Source organism: Nylanderia fulva, unplaced genomic scaffold (genome assembly GCF_048542155.1).
Source record: "Nylanderia fulva isolate GAGA-0341 unplaced genomic scaffold, ASM4854215v1 Scaffold154, whole genome shotgun sequence".
NCBI lineage: Eukaryota > Metazoa > Arthropoda > Insecta > Hymenoptera > Formicidae > Nylanderia > Nylanderia fulva.
In genome coordinates this window covers 89,110-111,419 of record NW_028189773.1, presented here as the reverse complement: position 1 = coordinate 111,419, position 22,310 = coordinate 89,110, and the positions used below count along the sequence as shown (strand labels likewise).

General features: G+C 32.2%; 1 protein-coding gene across 3 annotated transcripts; it reads left to right on the top strand.

Moving 5' to 3' along the window:
- Positions 1-435: 435 nt before the first annotated feature.
- Positions 436-15,205, top strand: LOC114940640 (proto-oncogene tyrosine-protein kinase ROS-like). Of its 3 annotated transcripts, none has more exons than XM_085480634.1 (9): positions 436-600; positions 5,060-5,169; positions 7,754-7,862; positions 10,021-10,677; positions 10,919-12,330; positions 12,943-13,056; positions 13,227-13,444; positions 13,632-14,102; positions 14,321-15,205. In XM_085480634.1, the coding sequence occupies exons 2-9, from the start codon at positions 5,085-5,087 to the stop codon at positions 14,696-14,698; spliced, it is 3,444 nt and encodes a 1,147-aa protein (XP_085336760.1). In that variant the 5' UTR covers positions 436-600; positions 5,060-5,084; the 3' UTR covers positions 14,699-15,205. The 3 variants fall into 3 exon arrangements, with proteins under 3 accessions (XP_085336760.1, XP_085336758.1, XP_085336759.1); XM_085480632.1 differs by lacking the exon at positions 436-600 and adding an exon at positions 2,430-2,595 and having other exon boundaries at positions 5,077-5,169; positions 14,321-15,204; XM_085480633.1 differs by lacking the exon at positions 436-600 and adding an exon at positions 2,530-2,595 and having other exon boundaries at positions 14,321-15,204.
- Positions 15,206-22,310: the final 7,105 nt, after the last annotated feature.

Sequence of the window (22,310 nt, the reverse complement as noted above, 5' to 3'; positions counted from 1 at the left end):
AGAAACAACTCAGTGAGAAATTCGTCGAATTGATGACGATTCGATCAATCATTTCTCATTGGGAAGCGTTAGCTAACAATTTATAATCTATACGAATGATCAGTGCTGGATCGAGATATTTTCTCATCCGAGGCATTATTAGTAATTGACGCCTCCTTTCTCTACATACGCACAAACGCATGTCAAAATAACATACGCTTGGTAGGTACTTGAACTGCTACATGTTAATATCATTTTCGCATTCTTATAAAAAAACTTTTTTTAAAAAAATTGTTCAATTTATTGTTCATTTTTATGCCTTCTTATGTCTTTCATCCGAAACGAGTGCTTAGCTCGCTCTAGATCCGACTCTGCGAGAAACATTGAAGGGATATTGATTTGATTAATATATTTAAATCATTGTGAGAAGATTCTATGGTATTTAATAGCTGTTGGTCACCAGTCAGGAATGAAAGCCAATCAAGTGCAAACATCTATAAGAGGAGAAAACTTACTATGTTAAAAACAATAAAAATATTATGTGTTTTACTAAAAGTATTTATGCTAATGAGGACGGCTCTCACGTCCTCTTCGAAGGATCAGGAAGATTGTATAACTCAGGTCAGTTTCCCGAAAATTCATTTTTTTATACACTCTGATCTACACTTAAAGAGTGCTTTACACGATGCTGTTTTGATTTTCATGTACATATATGTGTTAACGTATACTTTAAATGATAAATTGTATATCAATTGGAACATATAAAAACAATAGCTGCTGTGTATATTATTGGCCTTGCAACTGTTTGATTGAGAACGCAATTTATTGTACCGAACTCCTATTTCAATATTTAGTAGTTTTCTACGCATGCAATTTATCCTAAAAAGTTCTAATTTTCCATATTGATTACTTTAAATAATAAATAATTTACTTAAAAATTTTATACAAAAATTAATAAATATAAATATTTGAGAAAAGTTTTAGACATCACAAGAGAATAATGTGAGAATAAATGTATAAAAAATATGATATACATACATGTATGTTTATCAGGTAACAGAAGATATATGGAATGAATAACAAAATCATTAATATTAAAAATTATTATTTGTAACAAAATAATTAAATCAACATATGTTACGTTTGAGTTTAATTATTCATCCCAATTAAATTTAAATGTGTAACAATATAACATTAATCTTTTAATATATGACGTAAAATTAAACTTTACTTTTTTATATCATTAATTTTACATAAATAGTGACATGCAATATTAATATCACAAACAATTTATTGTCTGCAATATGTATAATATATAATTTAATCGCGGCGTTTAATAATAATAATATATAAAGCTCTCGTCAAGCGAATTAACTAAGCGACTAACAGCAGCATCAAAAAACGCTCCGTGTAAAGATGGTAGCGAATAAATAACCAGGCAAGTAACAAATAATTCGGCATCCTGCGCACATGCGAGAAAAATTTTTGCTCAAACGCTTGCGACTTTATTTTTCTTTATCAGCAAATGTGTAAATGATTTAACGGTAACGACTTCGTCAATCAAAAATTCGTCTTGAATAAAAAACGAAAAGCTGGCGATAAAAAAAGCAAGCGACAAGCGTCAAATACAGCATCGTGTAGAGCATTCTTTACACGCCGCGATTTCACAATGTTAGACGATAGCGAATAAAAAACGAACATCTAGAAAAAATTTTTATTAGCGAATTCGCTGACGAATTCAAAAGCTTACTCAAAGCGAATAAAAGCAGCATCGTGTAAAACACCCTTAAGTATAGATCTGAGTGTATAAAAAAATTAATTTTCGGGAAACTGACCTGAGCTATACAATCCTCCTGATCCTTCGAAGAGGACGTAAATGCCGTCCTTATTAACATAAATACTTTTAGTAAAACACATAATATTTTTAACGTTTTTAACATAGTAAGTTTTCTCCTCTTGTACATGTTTGTACTCGATTGGCTTTCGACTGGTGACCAACAGCTATTAAATACCATAGAATCTTCTCAATGATATAAATATATTAATCAAATCAATATCCCTTCAATGTTTCTCGCAGAGTCGGATCTAGAGCGAGCTAAGCACTCGTCTCGGATGAAAGACATGAGAGGGCATAAAAATGAACAATAAATTAAACAATTTTTTTAAAAAAAGTTTTTTTATAAAAATGCGAAAATGATATTAACATGTAGCAGTTCAAGTACCTACCAAGCGTATGTTATTTTGACATACGTTTGTGCGTATGTAGAGAAAGGGGGCGTAAATTGCTAATAGTGCCTCGGATGAGAAAATATCTCGATCCGGCACTGATCATTTGTATAGCTTATAAATTGTTGGCTGACGCTTCCCAATGAGAAATGATTGGTCGAATCGTCATCGATTCGACGAATTTTAAATTATTGAGAAGATTCTATGGTATTTAATAGCGGTTGGTCACCAGTCAAGAATGAAAGCCAATCGAGTGCAAACATCTATAAGAGGAGAAAACTTACTATGTTAAAAACGTTAAAAATATTATGTGTTTTACTAAAAGTATTTATGCTAATGAGGACGGCTCTCACGTCCTCTTCGAAAGATCAGGAAGATTGTATAACTCAGGTCAGTTTCCCGAAAATTCATTTTTTTATACACTCTGATCTATACTTAAAGTGTGCTTTACACGATGCTGCTTTTATTCGCTTTGAGCAATTTTCTTAATTTGTCAGCGAATTCGCTGATAAAAACTTTTTTCTATTGTAGATGCTTGTTTTTTATTTGCTAGCGTCTAAAATTGTGAACTTTTTTCTAGATGCTTGTTTTTTATTTGCTAGCGTCTAAAATTGTGAAATCGCGGCGTGTAAAAAGTGCATTACATGATGCTGCTTTTATTTGCTTTGAGCCAGCTTTTTAATTCGCCAGCGTATTCGCTGATAAAAACTTTTTCTAGACCCACATTTTTTATTCGCTAGCGTCTAAAATTTTAAATTCGCGGCGTCTAATGTTCGCTGCGTCTGGCTGCGCTAAAGTTGAACATGTCTAACTTTAACGCTCTCGTCAAGCGAATAACTGGGCGACTTTAGCAGCAGCGACAAAAAACGCTCCATGTAAAAATGGTAGCAAATGAATAACCAGGCGAGTAGCGAATAATTCGGTATCCTGTGCATGTGCGAAACAAACTTTTGTCAAAACGCTTGCAACTTTATAAGAGCATTCTTTAAGGGTGTTTTACACAATGCTGCTTTTGACGCTTGTCGCTGACTTTTTTTATCGCAAGCTTTTCGCTCTCGCAAAACGAATTTCTGGCTGACAAAATCGCTAGCGTTAAATCATTTACACGTTGCTGATAAAAAAAAAGTTGCAAGCGTTTTGGCAAAAATTTGTTTCGCACATGCGCATGATACTGAATTATTGGTTATTCGCTTAGTTATTCATTCGCTACCATCTTTACATGGAACGTTTTTTGATGCTGCTGCTAAAGTCGCTCAGTTATTCTCTTAACGAGAGCCTTAAAGTTGGACATGTTCAACTTTAGCGCAGCAAGACAGAACAAATATTAGATCCCGCGAATAAATTAAATGTTATATACACTTCAGACAATAGATTGTTTGTGATATTAATATTTTATACTCTGTCACTATTTATGAAAAATTAATGATATAATAAAAGTAAAGTTTAATTTTACGTCATATATTTAAAGATTGATGTTATTTTGTTACTAAATAAAGTAAATTTAATTGTGATGAATATTTAAACTTAAACGTAACATATGTTGATATAATTGTCTTGTTTATGAAAAAATATTTTTAATATTAATGATTTTGTTATTCATTCCATCCCACAGCACAAAACTCAACAGAAATGTTGCAGAAACGTTTCAACGTTTCAAGTAACACTGAAACATCATTATAACATCTAAGAAACATAACATAGAAAACGTAACATTTGAAACGTTTATACAATCTTTCATAAACATATTTGTGTAAAAATAGCGGACATTTTCACATGTTTAAGACGTATATAAAATATTTTTGAATAAATTCTGCGAAAGTCTCTGAAATGTTTTGTGCTGTATGAGATTCATCTTCTGTTAACATGACAAACATACGTATTTATATCATATTTTTTATGCACAGATACATTTTCACATTATTCTTTTGTGATTTCTAAAACTTTCTTTAAATATTTATATTTATTGATTTTTGTATAAAATTTTTAGTAAGTTATTTGTTATTTAAAGTAATCAATATAGAAAATTAGAATTTTTTAGTAAAATTATATTGCATGCGTACAAAACTACTAAATGTTGAAATAGAAAATCGGTAAAATAAAATTCCATACAATAAATTGCGTTCTCAATCAAACAGTTTCGAAGCTAATAATATACACAACAGCTATTATTCTTTATATGTTCCAATTAATATACAATTTATCATTTAAAGTATATATATATACGTAAACATATGTACATAAACTCATATAAAAACCCAATTATTAGACAAAACTATTTTAACAATTAAAAAGAACCAGGCTTGTAAGACAAACTGTTATAAATTCTTTATAATTTTTATTAATCTAATCTTGCGTTCCTTAAGCAACTTTCTCTTTAATGCAAGAAAAATCTTTGATACTTAAAAAGATATTTTGATCAGAAACACAATAAAAACAGTTTCTATAAACGGTGTTTAACACAGTATTTTATATATTATACAGTATTTTATATATTGCACAGTAGTGTATATCTATTGTACATATGTATCTAGTTGGATATTTTATAATAATTTAATTTACCTTTATACATGTCATTTCTATAATTATAAAAAAATCGAAAACCGTCATCTCGAAAGAAAAGCAAAGGTTATTTCTACTTGTAATAAAGTTGAACATTGATTTGAAAGTTGGGACATTTATCACATATATATTAATTTAACTATTTGGAATTTTGCATTTATTACTACAATGACTTTTATTTATTAAATTATTTGCCAAATAAGTTTTAATCTAATCTCACATTATGTACTGTTTATCATGTGATTCAATGGAATAGTAGATTTTTATAAGTTATATGATGCATATTTATTACTAGGATAACCCATCCTTCAGATTCATCGATGTCCATGAGTACGTGTCATCAAATATCGGAATCTGTTCAGTATTATTTTGAAAACGACACTGTGAGAAAAAGAAATGAAGTCGGTAAGAGTTCATTTGTAAAGTATAAGTATTTTTAAAAGCTCCTATTTGTAAATATTTCAAAATCTAATAAGTTTTAAAAAATATGCATATAAATGTATATAAAATGTTGTGTATGTACATTTATTTCAAATCATCAAAATTTATTATGAAATAATATAATCTAAGCATGCGTTAAAATATAAGTACTAATTATTAACTTTTATCGCTTATATTTGTTTAATATTTTTCTCTGAATAACGATTCATGAAAACAATGAGGTTTATACTTACAAAAAATGTTATAATGAGACATATATAAATACAACTAAATGAATTAAAACTTGTAATTTTTGAAGGAAAAATTATATTTTACATTCCGCATATGATTATGATTTTTACAACGTTACCATAATATGCGGTACATATTTAATTTAATTCCTTTTTTGACAGACCACATATGTCAATATATATATATATATATATACATAAATATATATATATATATACAGGGTGTCCCATAATTTGCGAACCACTGCAAATGGGCAGATAGAGCGTGTTAAACTGAATAGAAAAGTCCTGTATCATTTTGCGATATTCGCAATAATTATTGAGTTATTTACCCAAATATCTAAACGAATGAGCGGGTCGAAAGCGGTACGTTGGACTCGGTGTGCATGTCGGATGACTTATTTGTTATATGCCGCTTAGTATCAAAATTATCATCTTACTTTTCGGCGTTACTACATTGGTCGCCGCTCGCTGCATGACGCCGCCTCTCGATCAAATAATGCTTTCTACCTGCTTATTCGTTTAGATATTTTAATAAATAACTCAATAATTATTGCGAATATCGCAAAATGATACAGGACTTTTCTATTCAGTTTAACACACTCTATCTGCCCATTTGCAGTGGTTCGCAAATTATGGGACACCCTGTATATATATATATATATATATGTATATATATATATATATATATATATATATATATATAGGACATTCTTTCTCAAAACGGCCACCCTCCTGCACATTTTATTTCTTGAGATAAATAGCTTTTAAAGTGCTTAAAATTTTCGTTAAACCTACTTTTAAATGCCGTGTGGCAAATGCGGAACTGCCAGATTCAAAATAACGAACAAAGCAAAAAAAGGATAATTGAGCTTCCGCAAAAATTGATTATTTTGTGTTTCGCGAATTTGGAATTGATTTGTTTACCAAATGATACTTTATGATAAGAAATTAATTATAATTGATTTTTAAGTTAAACCGACAATTGGTTTCAGAGATATGAGCGATCAAAGTAGTCAGAATTATGAATTTTGACTAATTTGATCGTCTATGATTACGAGCTGATTACGAGTTGAATACAAGCTATTTTTCTCCAGTAGTTATCCTAACTACTGTTTGCACTACATTAAAATCTCTTTACATCGATTTTCGATGGATCAGAATAATCCCAGTGGAACGGTTGCACAAAGCTGCAAGCGTAATGTGTTATCCTTCACGACGGCCGCGACAAAATAATATACGCGTTTACATGTCTCATAACCCACAAGCATTCAAAAGTACAAGGGACAACGAAAATTTCAGCACTTAAACATTTATTTATCTCAAGAAATAAAATGTGCAAGGAGGATGGCCTTTTTCACAAAGAACGCCCCATGGGAAGTGTTTTGATCATAGGTGATCAAATTAGTCAAAATTTATAATTTTGACTACTCCCATACAGCACCGATAGATTGCAAAAACATTACAACAATCTTTCACCGCAATATTGCAATATTGCAAATTCACTGCAAAATGTTGCTACATCATTGCTGTTGAATTGCAGCAATGTTAAAATGTCCGCTTTTTGGAAGATTGCAACAAAATATTACAACAATATTGCAATGTTATAAATTTGCAATAATGCATTGTTATTGCAACCATAAACTAATTTTGCATATACAGGTATATAAATGTAAATAAATCATTAATGAAAATACGTTGTAGTTAATTTATATATTGTATATTACAATATATAAATTATAGAATTTGGATTACATGCAATATTTCCGAAATATTAATGTCATGTTGCTACAAGTGTGCTGGAATTTTGTGCACCTATATTTCTGCAATGTCTTTATAATGTTGCATTGCAACTTGCAACATTGCAACGTTGCTGCAATACAATTGCAATAATCTGTGCTGTATGGGCTTTGATCGCTTATATCTCTGAAACCAATTTTTGGCTCAACTTAAAAATTAATTATGATTGATTTTTCATCATAAAGTATCATTTGGTAAACAAATCAATTCCAAATTCGAGATACTCAAAATAGTCAATTTTTGCGGAATCTCAATTTTCCGCTTTTTGTTTTGCCCGCCATTTTGAGTCTTGCAGTTTCGAATTTGCCACATGGCATTTAACAATAGAAAGTTTAATGAAAATTTTAAGCACTTCAAAACTTATTTATCTCACGAAATAAATTGTGCAAAGGGGTGACCGTTTTGAGAAAGGATGCCCCATATAAATATATATATATATATGCATGATTTTAAAAACTAGAACGATTTACATACATACTGGACCTTTGCATATAATAGAGTATGAATTTTGCTTCAAGGAGAAATTACACCATCTTCAGAAAGCATTCCAAGCGAGCCAACATTTCCTAGAGCATTTGTGGAATTTAACGACAGACTAAATCAGAAAGACATTTTTGTGACATTCAGGTAAATAATAACTCTCAAGGTAAATAATGAATACTTGCTTTCTTAAATCAAGTACTTCTTATTGTTTTAAGTTTTATTGTATATAAAATACAATGTGTATATACAGTGTATATACAGGTGTTTCTCAAGTAGTGTTCAAAATTTAAGAAATGGATTCCTCATGTTTATAGAGAAGATAAAAAGTTTTCATATGAACATAGATCCGAAAAAGATTAGTTTTTTAGTTACTTAGATTTATATATGTAATAAAAAATTTATATCTTATTTCTCGTCTTGCAATTGTAGAAAATGTTCAAAATGTCCACCTCCTGTAAACATAGGCCAGCAAACTTAAAAAATATCAAAGTGATAAATATAAGGCCAACTTATCGAGCTGAATATTCGAGATGTTCAGTCAACTACCATTTATTACATGTATGAATTATAAAACTACAGTCATTATATTAAAACTAACGCAAATTACAATCATTCTATAAACGTTTCGACCGCACGCGGTCTTCTTCAGTATAATTATTGAAATATAAATTCTTACAATTCACATGATATCGAAATTTAATTATAGTTATTCAGAATCGAGAGTTTTTGAGCAATTAACGCGTGTTTCAATCCGTCCTGTCCAACAATGTTCGCCTCGATATGATCTCTGATTTTGTTCAGATCTCGGATGGTTTCCTCGGTGAAAAATAAAAATTGTATGGTAGGGTATAGATGTCTCAACAAACTGGATAATATTATTAAAGCGCAGAAAGATAAAACTAAACATCCACGCAATTCGAATGTGGTTTATAAGATCAGTGCAATAATTGTAATGCATCTTATGTAGGCCAAATAAAGAGGCAATTGCAGACGCGAATAAAAGAACGTAAAAATAATATTAGGTTGGACTCAACGAAACATTCAGTAATTTCTGAACACATAATAAATGAACATCATACTTTTAATTGGGACAATGTTAAGATCATGGACAACGAAAATAATTATTATAAAAGACTCATTTCTGAGATGCTACATATCAAGGAACAAAAAAATGGACTAAATTTAAACAAAGATACTGAGTTACTTAGCGAGTCGTATTTTGATATTTTGGATATATTAGCGAACAATAAATAATAATAGGACAAATAGGACATTAACGAGTAAAACATAGATATTAGATCATATATAAACACGCACGCTCTCCGATCAAGTAGAGTTTAAAATGAGCTGTCTTTCTGTATTGTTGGTTTGTTATGTGTCATCCTTAATAACTGTTAATAAGTAGCAAAATTGTCAAGAAGAACGATGATAGGTAAGCATACTACCAATTGTAGGGGATATATATTATAATTTGGACATACGTTGATCGGTAATTTTTTATTAATCGCAGCGCCTACGGAACGGGTTAATTTCTCGCATACTAACGATGAAACCATCCGAGATCTGAACAAAATCAGAGATCATATCGAGGCGAACATTGTTGGACAGGACGGATTGAAACACGCGTTAATTGCTCAAAAACTCTCGATTCTGAATAACTATAATTAAATTTCGATATCATGTGAATTGTAAGAATTTATATTTCAATAATTATACTGAAGAAGACCGCGTGCGGTCGAAACGTTTATAGAATGATTGTAATTTGCGTTAGTTTTAATATAATGACTGTAGTTTTATAATTTATACATGTAATAAATGGTAGTTGACTGAACATCTCGAATATTCAGCTCGATAAGTTGGCCTTATATTTATCACTTTGTTTTCAATATACGAGCGACAATTGGTATTAATTTATGTTTAAAAAATATCGTCAATACCTTTAAGCGAAGATTCCTAAAACGAAAAATGAGACAAAAATTATTTGTTACAAGAATTTTAAAACTCAAAAACTAATCATTTCCGGACCTTAAACGGACCTGAACTAATCATTTCCGAACTTATGGGTGTATAACATTTCTTTCTTCTCTATAAGCATGAGAAATCCATTCCTGAAAAGCGAATTATCTCGAAAATATATATTATCAGTTTGATTTTAGATAGCGTTTTTAAGATCATTTCAAGGTCAACCCGATTTTTCAAAATGAAACTTATCTATATGTCACGTGTAATAGATAATTATATGTAAATAGATTTCAGAAGTTGTTAAAAATAAAAAGATAAAATATTTTTATATTCTTTATAGATGGAACGAACCTAAATTTACAAATGGAGTGATACAAAAATATACGGTTCAATATTGGTTTTTTGAGAATCAAATAATTCATAAAAGAGTTGTTATAATCTCAAATTTCACGATATTGCAACTTAAAGTGTACAATTTAAAACCTGATAGAGTGTATTATTTCGAAGTACAAGCGCATAACAAATTTGGTGCTGGCTCTTATACTAAGTTTATCAACGTGTCGACCACGCATGAGAATCCAGTACCTTTATTACTCGTCCATAATATAATAAGATTGCATGTACTGGATATAGATTTAAAGATCGGCTTTGAACGTGATATATATAAATACTGTACTGACATCGTTTACTCAGCATTGGAACATAAAATTTATGGGATTATTAACGCCTCAAAGTTAATAACATTGGAATTTAATCCGAACGCAATCGAAACGAATCAAAATTTTACAATAATAACAGAAATGGGAGGCTATGCATATTCTCTGTGCATTGATTGGATTCGTGGCAGTCTTTATTGGTTAGAATATGATATTGACGATCATATTTACATTATAAAATTCGACTTAATATTACTACAACAAAAAGGCATCAAAACATACGAAAAAATCGCACTGGCTGAAGAGACTGCTTCATTTGTAACAGTATTACCATATAAGAGGTACATTAAATTTAATAATTTAACAAATTGAACAATATATTGTGTTTTTTTTAATTAAAGATTTGTGTTGTTCTATAACTTGTTAATTTAATATGCAAATTTTGTATTAAAGATCCATAAGTAATGCAATCATAAATTTACATAGAAACGTATAAGATATAAATAAACATATATTCGTTTGTGATAGATATGTAATTATAATAATGTTTTAATAAAAGTGAGCAATATAAATATTTTTCAGACATTTATATTGGACAGTAGATTCTTCAATAGTGCAAACGGATTTGAATGGTAGAAACAAATTATATATGGCAGACAATAAATGCTTCTGCCTCAAGACATTTCTAGGATTGCTACAAATTGATTACACTTTTATGACGATTGATACAACGAATATTGACGAGCCGCTAATATATTGGATAATAAACAATGAATATTTAATCGTCACGGATATTAATGGTTGTAATTGCAATATGATTTTAAGATTTCCAAATCAATTTACTTATCGTATTAATGATATAGTAATTGATAGTATTAATATTTACTTGATTACTTATGAAAAAATATATATTTTAAGAAAGGAAAATGCTCTTCTCGAAAGCAAAGAAAACATATTTCAATGTTTTCAAAAAATCCATTACGGCTTTTTTGACTTGTTAGCTCTTGATAAAAATTTACAATTATATCCCCCGAAGATATGTCTAATACCTACGAAAGCTAATCGTGTTGAAGAAATGTTAATAACTGCAGACAGCATTAAGGTGAACCTTCCGGAGCCGAATCTCACTGACGAATGTAAAAAGTACAATTTTATTTTTATATATGACATCTTTGTGAGTTATTTAAAATATTTAGACAATGATCTCAACAAATTCGAGGAATTTCATGTCGAAACGTACGAACGGCAGTACGAATTCCAAAATTTGACGCAGTTGACAGAATACACGTTAACGCTGGCAGTGAGCAATTATTACATCAACAAGATGTCGATGGATTTGCAATTCGGCCCAGATGTAAAACTGATAACTACGGGCAAGCTCTATGCACCGGATGTAGTAGTTAAAGTTGTAATGCCAAATCTGACGGTAATTGATTCGATGACACCGAAAAAATTAAATTGCGTGGCAGTGAATTATGAGGTGAAATTGGTAGAATATCCAAATAACACTCAAGAAAATCAAAATTCGGTTTGCTTCATAAAAGTCAATAAACTAGAACGTACGACAAATGACAAGTTTTTCGCGGTAATTCCGTCACCAAAGCAAATATACGAGATATACCTGTGTGTGTATCCAATTATTCGCACAGATGTCGTCACTGACAGTGTAATAAAAACAATCTACATATCCGAACCGAATAATTTAAGTTTGAATGGGATCGATACAAACAGTATGAATATCTCGTGGATTCCAAGCGTTAATCTGACGATTCCTACTGAATTCCTTATACTAGAATACAAAAATGCTGCGTCACGAAAGAGGATATGGGAAATTGCGAATAATATTAAGGGGAATAATGATAAAATAACATATCACATAGAAAATTTATTGCCGCAAACTAAGTACAAATTTCGTTTGAACTTAAAATATACTAAGTATAAAGAAAATTTTACATGGCCGTCTGATGGAAAAGAATTTATTTTTGAAACGCTCGGTAAGCAAATGAAGACGTTATGAAAACATAGATTTACTTTAAGAATGTCTTAAAAGTTTTTTCGCATTAGAAATTGAATAATGAAGTTTTAAGTAAAATGTCTTAATAATAATTGATTATTATGTGCATGAAAAACCGCCAGATAGAATTAAAAAAAAATTAATAAACACCCGACCAACCTGGCAAAAATTTATTAATTCACTTCACAACGTTTAGACCATGATTTAAATCCTTAACAAGTGATTTGCGAAATGTAGTTTAAATTTTAAGAAGTAAGCAAGTGAGTACATTGTGTAAAACTGACATCATGTTTTTGACATTACTTAGCTTAATTTCTTAAATTTTAACTACATTTCACAAATCACTTGCTAAGGACCTAAATCATGATCAAAACGTTGTGAAGTAAATTAATAACTTTGCCAAATTGGTCGAGAGAAGAGTGTTAGTATTTTATTTTGAGAAATATGTGTCGACCAACTGGCAATTTATTAATCTTATTACGTTTCAATCTTTCCTTGATGTCCATTTCAAGTAATGTAGTTCTTAGATATTATGATAAAATATCTTAAATAAAAAATCCGAAACGAAGAATTGTACTTTTATGTAACAAAGGTGATGCAAGAAAGATTCCTAGCGCAACTGGGACAGCTATGCAATATTATCTGCCATTAATATTATGTCTTATTGTAATCATTGTAATATACAATGTTTACTACTTTTATTGTAGTAAGTATATTTTATATAAATTTTGGATTTTTATTATAAATTGTTTAGATTTGGTATATAGATATACAAACATATAAAATTTGAAAAAGTCAGCATTATTTCTTAAAAAGAATTAAGATATTGCAATGCGGAGCATTATGTCGTGTATTAAAAGTTTTTTTATATGACAGCATACAGGCAACGCAAAAGAAGTAACGAAATAGTTTCGCCTCCAATAATGATCAATACGGAATTAGTACCTTTAAATGAAATATCTTTCGGGTGCACTCAACTAAATTTGCTGAACCCTCCTAGATTGCAATATAATTCAGACGAATTTGCGTTGACCATAATCGAAAAAAATCAAATTATCCAAACAAAGTTTTTAGGTAGCGGCGCATTTGGTAGTGTAGGTATCAATTTTTTATTACTTAAGTATATTTTTTATTTTTTAATCGTCTAAATTGATGGTCAAACATATTTTTAAATAAAAGTAATCGTTAAAATTAAAATTTCTCTGAAAAAAAGTCAAATAGGATAAACATTTTTAGCATACATTTTATCGATTTGTCTGTTAATTATGTAATATTTCACAGGTATATCAAGGAATCATAAAAAATTTTGAAGGGTTGGACACAACACCAGTTGCGATAAAAATGCTGAAAAGACAAGCTTCTTCGAAAGAAAAAAAGGAATTCTTGAAAGAGGCTAAACTTATGAGCCACTTTCGACATAAAAATGTGCTAAGAATATTAGGCATTTGTTTGAACACGAATTCACCGTTACTTATATTGGAATTAATAGAACCTGGTGACTTATTGAATTATTTAAGAAATAATGGAACATTGCAATCGTCAGATTCGTGCGCGTTGCGTCTGAAAGACTTGCTCGCCATGTGCGAAGATGTTGCTCGAGGCTGTTGTTACTTAGAAAGGCAGCAATTTGTGCATAGAGATCTCGCGTGTCGAAATTGCTTAATATCCGTAAAAAATCATGAAAACCGTATTGTGAAAATCGGCGACTTTGGACTAGCCAGAGATATTTACAAGGATCACTATTACCGTATGGTAAATACAATTACTTGAGAAAGCTAAAATTTTTTTTCTATTTTTTCATAATAATACAATTTTAAGCTGATTATAACGGTAAAAATAAATTATTTTTATTTGTATACCTATGAAGAAGGGAAAATGAGAGTTGATTGTATGCGCATAACGCTTGTTTCTAAATTTCTGAAGGAAGTTCGATAAAAATAACTTAATTGTGTTATATAATTGTGTTTTAGAAAGGAGACCACCCGCTTCCTGTTCGCTGGATGGCACCGGAATCTTTAGTGTTTGGAATATTTACTTCACAAAGCGATGTTTGGGCTTTCGGAGTACTAATGTGGGAAATTATGTCATTGGGTGAACATCCTTATCCTGGCAAAAATTATTCCGAAGTTATAGAATATGTGCGTGAGGGAGGCAAACTGCCAAAACCTCTCAACTGTCCACCGATGTTGTATCAGTTGATGCTACATTGTTGGAAATCTGTAATCGGTAGACCAAACTTTACAAATTGTCTCAAATATATCAAAATCTTAAGAGATAACATAGAAGATTCGATACTTATAATAAGTTCGTTGGATATTATTGGACATGGAGAGACGAATCAATCGTAATTCTTTTTATGGGTATATATTTTTGTATAGAGTAATGAATTTTTGCGATTCTAGATAATATCTATTAAGAAATATTGCTTTTATTTACTTTTGCATACATTTTATAACATAGTGAATGTTACATTTAATCCTTTTTTTATTAATATTCAAGTTATGATCTTATTTACAATATGTAGAAATTTTACTATGTTTAATAAATTTTTTTAACTCACAGTTATATACAATACTGCAATCAAGTGGCATTTAAAATATAATTTGTAATTATTATAAATAATTTACGAAAAAAATGTTTTTTGCAAATTACATGTCAGAGATGTATACTAATAATATAAGTTTTTTTTTCAATTATGACTTAATTATCTATACATTGTTTTCTTTTACGATTGATGCATTTATTCATTATTTATTCTTTTTTGTATATTAATAATTTATCACATGCGCATTTTACATAAAGAATTCAGCAATTCAACTAAATTTTTTAGATGTGATTATAGTTTTTCGTATTACACTCTTTTGCTGGTAAAATGAAGAAAGTATTTATATTTACAATTTTTACATGAAGCAAATAAAGAAAATACGGATAGTATATTCAATATTATATTTATATACATATAAGTTTCGCATATATATAAATCTTTAAAAGAAGATAATCATTCTTATTATATATAAAATTTTTTGAAGTCACTTTAATTTGTCGAATTTTAATTAAATTATTTATCGCATATATAGATATATTGTCGCATTTAAATTAAAAAATGCGACAAATATTGTTCCGATATAGTTAATGCAATAAATAAATTGACAAGTTGAACTTGTAAATATTTGATCAACGTCTTGTAATGTCAATCTCTAAATAATAGCAAGATAGTTTTAATGATACTGTAAACGCATTGTAAAACTATAAGTGAGTTTACTACATCGGGAAAGTAAAGTATATTATCTATATTATTCATGATAAATGTAGTAATTTTTATGCAGCACACATAATTTTGAAATATATTTTATATTTATTATTTATAATTATATAAATGTAATATTATTGATTTTTATTATTTCCATAATCTTTTTTAGTTGAAAAGTTTTAAAAAACTACAAAAAGAGATTTATTACACTGTTTTTATTACAATCAAATTTATTATATCTACTCATTATTTTGTATTAAGTTTAATTAAAAAAATACAATAATCACTGACTTGTTGGGCGAGTGATATATATATTTGAAATAAAATACTCTTGATGCGTTGAGAACTGTTTATTACTCGGAGAAGAATCAATAATGAGAGCGCGTCTCTCGACCGGCGGTCGTCTTATATACCGCCGTCAAAATAACCGACGCTTCAAATCGCGCCAATCACGCGAGGACACGAATTCGATAAAAATCTCAGACGACGAACGGATAAACATGTACGGAAGACATACAATACAAAAGAATGTAAATACCGAGACAATGCCTTATAATAATACATGCCCGCAATAACAAGACGGACGACGGATAACTAAATAAGTCGAGCCCAACGAATAAATGCCAACAGTTCGGCCATTCTGACATTTAGGCCGTCCCGGCCTAACATAATCAAATATCGCATATCGGTCAAACGCATACTCGCAAACACAATTATAATTTTACATATGGTCGCATCTGATCGGGCGCAACTACACCGCTATATGGCCGTTGTATCACCTGGAAACCGTCGATATCGCTTACAATATATCGGTCATAATCGAGCGCTTTCCTTATCACATACGGTCTTTTAAATTTTGGTATCAAATTTTTTTTTTTTTTTTTTTTTTTTTTTTTTTTTTTTTTTTTATTCCGACCGTATCCTTTGACTTTGTCCCGCCTTCGCGGGAACCAATAAACTTTCCCATTTTTGTCCTTTCGATAGGCCAATCCGTCGCGCAATTCATAATATTTTATTTCGCTCTTTCCGAGTTCGTCACGAATTTTCACAAACACCATATGTATAAAACGCTGAAACACACGCGGCGCGTTCGTCAGTCCGAACGGCATACGTAGCCATTCAAACTGCCCCAGCGGCGTCACAAATGACGCATATTTTATCGACGCGGGATGCATCCTGACGTGATGGAATCCATCCTTTAAACCCGAAATCGAGAAATATTTTTTGCTTCTCAAGCGATCAATATTATCGTCGATCAATTCCGTGGGGAAATTATCTCGCACCGTGATTTTGTTTAGTTCGCGATAATCGATACACAAACGAATACTTCCGTCTTTTTTCCTAACGAGCACGATGGGACTCGCATACGGGGAATCGCTGTGTCGTATGGTTCCATCAGTCAAGCGCCTGTCTAAAATACCGCACAAAGCCTCCTTGTCAGCGAATGACAACCTCCGCGGGCGCGACGCTATCGGTTGTTCGTGCTTCAATGCGATGGTCATCTCAAAATTGGGCGCGCCGCTCTCCGCCCGCAAGCAATCGAGGTAACATGCCTCGTGCGCCTCGCTGATCTCTCTAACGCTCTTTTCGCCAATACCTTCGTCGATTCGGAGTTCGCCACACATATTGACCGAAACGTCACCACTCTCAATCATCATAATTTCTCCAAAAGTACTCGGCTCCTCAATCGCTACTATTTTTACTGTTTCTCCGAACGTAACTCGTATCGACGGACACATCAAAAAATCTCTTCCGAGAAGAACATTATACATCATTGCGTCGTCCGGTACTGTATAAAACTTTATTTTGATTTGGACGCCACAGACTTTTACAATACTATAAAAAATACTGTTTACGCGGAGTAAAGAGCCGTTAATACCGTGAAATTGATTTGCGCTCTGATCGACCAGTGAACACAATTTTCCTGGGACGTTACTACTTCTTATCAGGCTGATCGGTGATCCCGAATCAACCACCGCGTCGTCGGTATAATTAAAATCTGCGCCCTCATCTGCCGCTAAAATATCCACACTTACCATGTACGGTCCAGGAAACGCGGCTGGCCGAACCGCGTCCGCCAACCCGATCTCCGTCGATCCCGCCGTCGGACCCGCCACCGCTGGCCGTCCACGCCCAGGGCACCCCGCCGCCAAGTGTCCCGACGCCCCGCAAACATAACACGCGCGACCCGTCGGCTGCCGCCCGCAACGCGCCGCGATATGGCCTACCTCACCGCAGCGGAAACACCGCGTCCGCTCTAACCCTGGCCGCCCGGCTCCACCATCCGCATCTGGCCTCACCCTGTCTCCCCGGATCTCCGCCCGTCCCGGGCCCAACGCCGCTCCTAATCCCTCGCCGACAGCGGGTCTCGCTCCTCCGGGCGGCCCCATCATCCTGTCTCTGCGCTCGAACACGATGCTCTCGAAGGCCTCCAGCAATTCCGCTCCCGACCGGAACCTCATCAGACGCGCCTGGTTCCGCAATTGCACGTTCGTAATGCCCTCAATCACATGATCAATAAGCTCGTCCTCAGCCACCGGGACACGATTAGCAAGAATCACCTTTTCGTGATAATAATTGCTAAATGGCTCGTCGCCCCTCCACATGCGAGCCTCAAATTTTCTCCGGAGCGTGATCCTTGCCGGACGCAGGTCGAACATTCGCGCCATCTCTTCCAGCAGCTCCTCCATCCCCATTGCAAGGTGTTCGGTTTTGGAGTAGAACCAGGTCAATGCCCGTCCCTTCAAACGATAGCCGATCAGGATCCTGGTAGCGCCTTCGTCAAGACGATAGGTGTCCCTGAGAAGTCCGAGCTGACTCCTCCACCTCCAAAACGTATTCTCACTTCCGTCGAATTCCGGCAACAACTCCTTGACACCCCTAAAACTTTCACCACCAGACGATCCCGTTGACGCCACCGAAGAGCCGCGAAGCAGCTCTCTCTCCCTTTGAAAAAATGACCTCTCTCTCTCCCACAAATCTTTCTCTCTTCGCAAGAGATTTAACTCGGCGCGTTCTAAATTTCCGAGGAAAGCGGACGAGGCGCCCTCGTGCCCTCGCACCACCGCATCCCGTCTCGCCGCCGTCCTCTCCAACGCGGTCTCCTCCGCAGCAAACTCCTCCAGAAGGTCGTCCTCCGCCAGGGTCTCCCCCATCTCACTCTCCATTTCTGGACGCGAGGCACCCGCTGAACGCTGCCCCTCTGGCCGCTTGTTCAATTCGGCCCACACGCCCGGATCGCCGATCTTCTCGAGCCTCTGGATCAACTCCGCCTTCGCTCCCTCCGACGGCAGCCCTCTTGCCCGTAAAGCCGATTTCAATTCCACCACCGTGAAATTATTACCTGGCGTACTCATTATGCACTCCTCTCCCCTTTTCTTCAAGTAATTGACACGCGAACTTCGAATCCCACTTCTGATAAACTGTTGGGCGAGTGATATATATATTTGAAATAAAATACTCTTGATGCGTTGAGAACTGTTTATTACTCGGAGAAGAATCAATAATGAGAGCGCGTCTCTCGACCGGCGGTCGTCTTATATACCGCCGTCAAAATAACCGACGCTTCAAATCGCGCCAATCACGCGAGGACACGAATTCGATAAAAATCTCAGACGACGAACGGATAAACATGTACGGAAGACATACAATACAAAAGAATGTAAATACCGAGACAATGCCTTATAATAATACATGCCCGCAATAACAAGACGGACGACGGATAACTAAATAAGTCGAGCCCAACGAATAAATGCCAACAGACTTATCAGCAGTTTTGTATTTTAAATATACCATGAAAATCATTATCATACTTGGTTAGAATGAGAGTCTTTAAAAGTATCATTCACAGATAATAACTTGCATGCACAAAAATGTAGGATGTGCTATTCTCGTTTACTAGGCTTCCAAATTGATATCTAAACATGTACTTAGATTCCTTTATTCAATGTCAAATCCGGCCTAGTCTAATTTCAGAAAAAACAATCCGTCTAGCCAATAAATAGATTTATAGTTCATTTAACCTTACATTTTGTCGATAAAACAGGAGAAAAACAGACTTTTTAAGAACGTTTAGGATCTCTTTAAGGCATTTTTAGGATTGCTAGAATTTGACAACCTTCAAATGACGATTCTCGGAAAGCAAAATGCGCGCAAATTGTTAGCAGATTGGCGACAAATTTCTACAAAAGTTGCTAACAGATCAGCATCGGTTATTTCCATAATTTGTTTACGATTTGCTAGCAGTATCTGTTTACAGAATCTGACAGCAAATTGACAACAAAAACCGAGAAAAATCTTGAGATCAAATTATGTGCGTAGATAGTGTTTTTCTTGTCAAGTCAAAAATTAATTCTATTTTATCCGTTCCCTTTCTTTAATTATTGTAATTAAAATTTTTACAATATTTATATCTATAATGAAAGTGTTGGACATATTTTTTAAATTATTTATTACAAAAAAATGTATTATAAAACACGAAAAAAATTTCGTATATTATTCAATCAGTATTGCAAAGCTTTTCCATTACTAAATCGTCAAATCAACAAGTAGTTTCAATCTTTTATTATTAGATAACAGTATTATAAAATATAGATTTACCAATACTGCAAATATATCGAAATAATAAGATAAATAAGTTTACTCCTTCGAAAATATAATAAAAATAATATAATTAAATAATTTTTATTTTATTTTTATTTATTGATCATTTATCTACTTGAATATTTTGAAAAACTACAAAAAAAAGAGATTGTATTATTGTCTTAGATAAAAATTGATTGTACTATATACGCATTATTTTACACAAGATTTGAGTGAAGAAAATAATTTATCAACAGTTTTATAATTTGAAAATCATCATAAATATCATTATCGATTATGAGAAAATAAAAAATTTGTATTTAATATATATATACGCATACACATACAAATTTAATGTATTAAAAAAAAAAAATTACCGAGAAAACAGAACCGGATCTAGATATTTTTGCACTCAAAGAAATTAGTATTAGTAATCGACGCCTTTCTTTTCTACATGCGCATGCACACACACACATCAAAATAACATACGCGCTTGCTACTTAAATTGCTACTTAAGTTGATGCTAATATCATTTTTGCATTTTTCTAAAAAAAATGTTTTGTCTAAAAGGTTGTTCGATTTATTGTTTATTTTTATGCCGTCTCATGTCTTTCACTCGAGGCAAGTGCCTCGCTCGCCACATCCTAGATTTGGCTCTGCGAATGATATAAACAGCAAACCGATATATCGAAGTATGATAGCTTAACTTTGTCGAAAAACAAGCTGTAAAAACAGGCTGTAAAAAATAGAAAACAATGTATCAGGGAAAGCATGCATTAAAGGATTATCAATGCAAATTGACCCTGATAAAAAAATCGAAAAGAACAATAGATAACGAATGCATCATTTTTTTATTGTAGTTCTATAACTATAATTATATACAATTGATTCCGGTAAATTTTCAATCATTTTTTCTCAGTAAAATTCCACAAAACGAGTATAATAGCTTAACTTTGTTGAAAAAACAGGCTGCACAAAAATAGAAAACATTGTGTTAGTGGAAGCATGCATTAAAGGATTATCGATGCAAATGCCATTTGCATCCCTGATAAAAAAAATCGATAAAAAACAATAGAAAAACGATTGCATGATTTTTAATCGTAGTTTCATAACTACAATTATATACAATTGTATACGATAAATTTTCAATCATTTTTTCTCGGTAAATTCCAAAAAAACAATAAAAAACAATATATTACTATAAGAATTTTATCGTATTCTAACGACTGAATCCGATGGATAACAGAAAATGAAAGAAAATGATAAGAAACAATAACATTTATTTCAAAATATAAAAAGTGAAATAATATAGGTTACGATAGAAAACGTTCCAATTTTTTACAAATCCTATCGATTCCTATGTTTTCTATCGATTTTTTTTATCAGGGATAACTAATGTAATGTGTACAATTTCTTGATTTTTTTTTGCAACGTCTGCATTCAAGCTCAAAGAGCACATGTTGAAAAATTATTTATGAAATTAATATTTAAACAAATGAGATGTTTGTACATTTTTTCCTGTTTTATTTTGATTTTTCAGAATCACTTTCTACGAATAATCATGTGACCTTACTATGAGAGTAGTAAAATTTTTAAACTTTTGTACTCAGAATGATCTCACAGACAACAATCTATCAAAGTTTGTACACTCGTACTTCTGAATTATTCTGTATATATGTATATTCTTTCTCTAAAGAAATTAATGAAAAAACATCATAAAAGCAACATATTGCAACATTGAATGTGTATGCAATTTAAGTAGCAGACGCGTGTGCAATCATTATTGATTTCACTATAAGTATACATACAGTGTTCCACAAAGATTGAAACCTTAGAACATCTCGAAAAATATAAGTTAATTTCAGATAAAAATTGTAGTTTGAAAATATTATATTTGCTGATCTCATCATTTCGACTTAGAATGGTAGTGCCAACGCCAGATAAAATAATCTTGAAATTTTAAAATAAAAATACAATAATTTTTAAAAATATTTTTGAAATTAATTTCTCGCAATGTTCTGCAAAAAAATTTTAAAAATAGGATGATCAAGAAGTGAATAGTTTACAAGATATTTTATACCTTGATGTTGATATAAATTTAATATAAACTCTGAAATATCTCGTAAAAC

Excerpts from the sequence above, each read along its gene's own strand:
- LOC114940640 (XM_085480632.1), top strand. The coding sequence starts at position 2,514 with ATGTGTTTTACTAAAAGTATTTATGCTAATGAGGACGGCTCTCACGTC. Across the intron at positions 2,596-5,076 it reads AGGAAGATTGTATAACTCAG|ATTCATCGATGTCCATGAGT; the intron begins GTCAGTTTCCCG and ends CCCATCCTTCAG. Across the intron at positions 13,057-13,226 it reads TGTTTACTACTTTTATTGTA|CATACAGGCAACGCAAAAGA; the intron begins GTAAGTATATTT and ends TTTATATGACAG.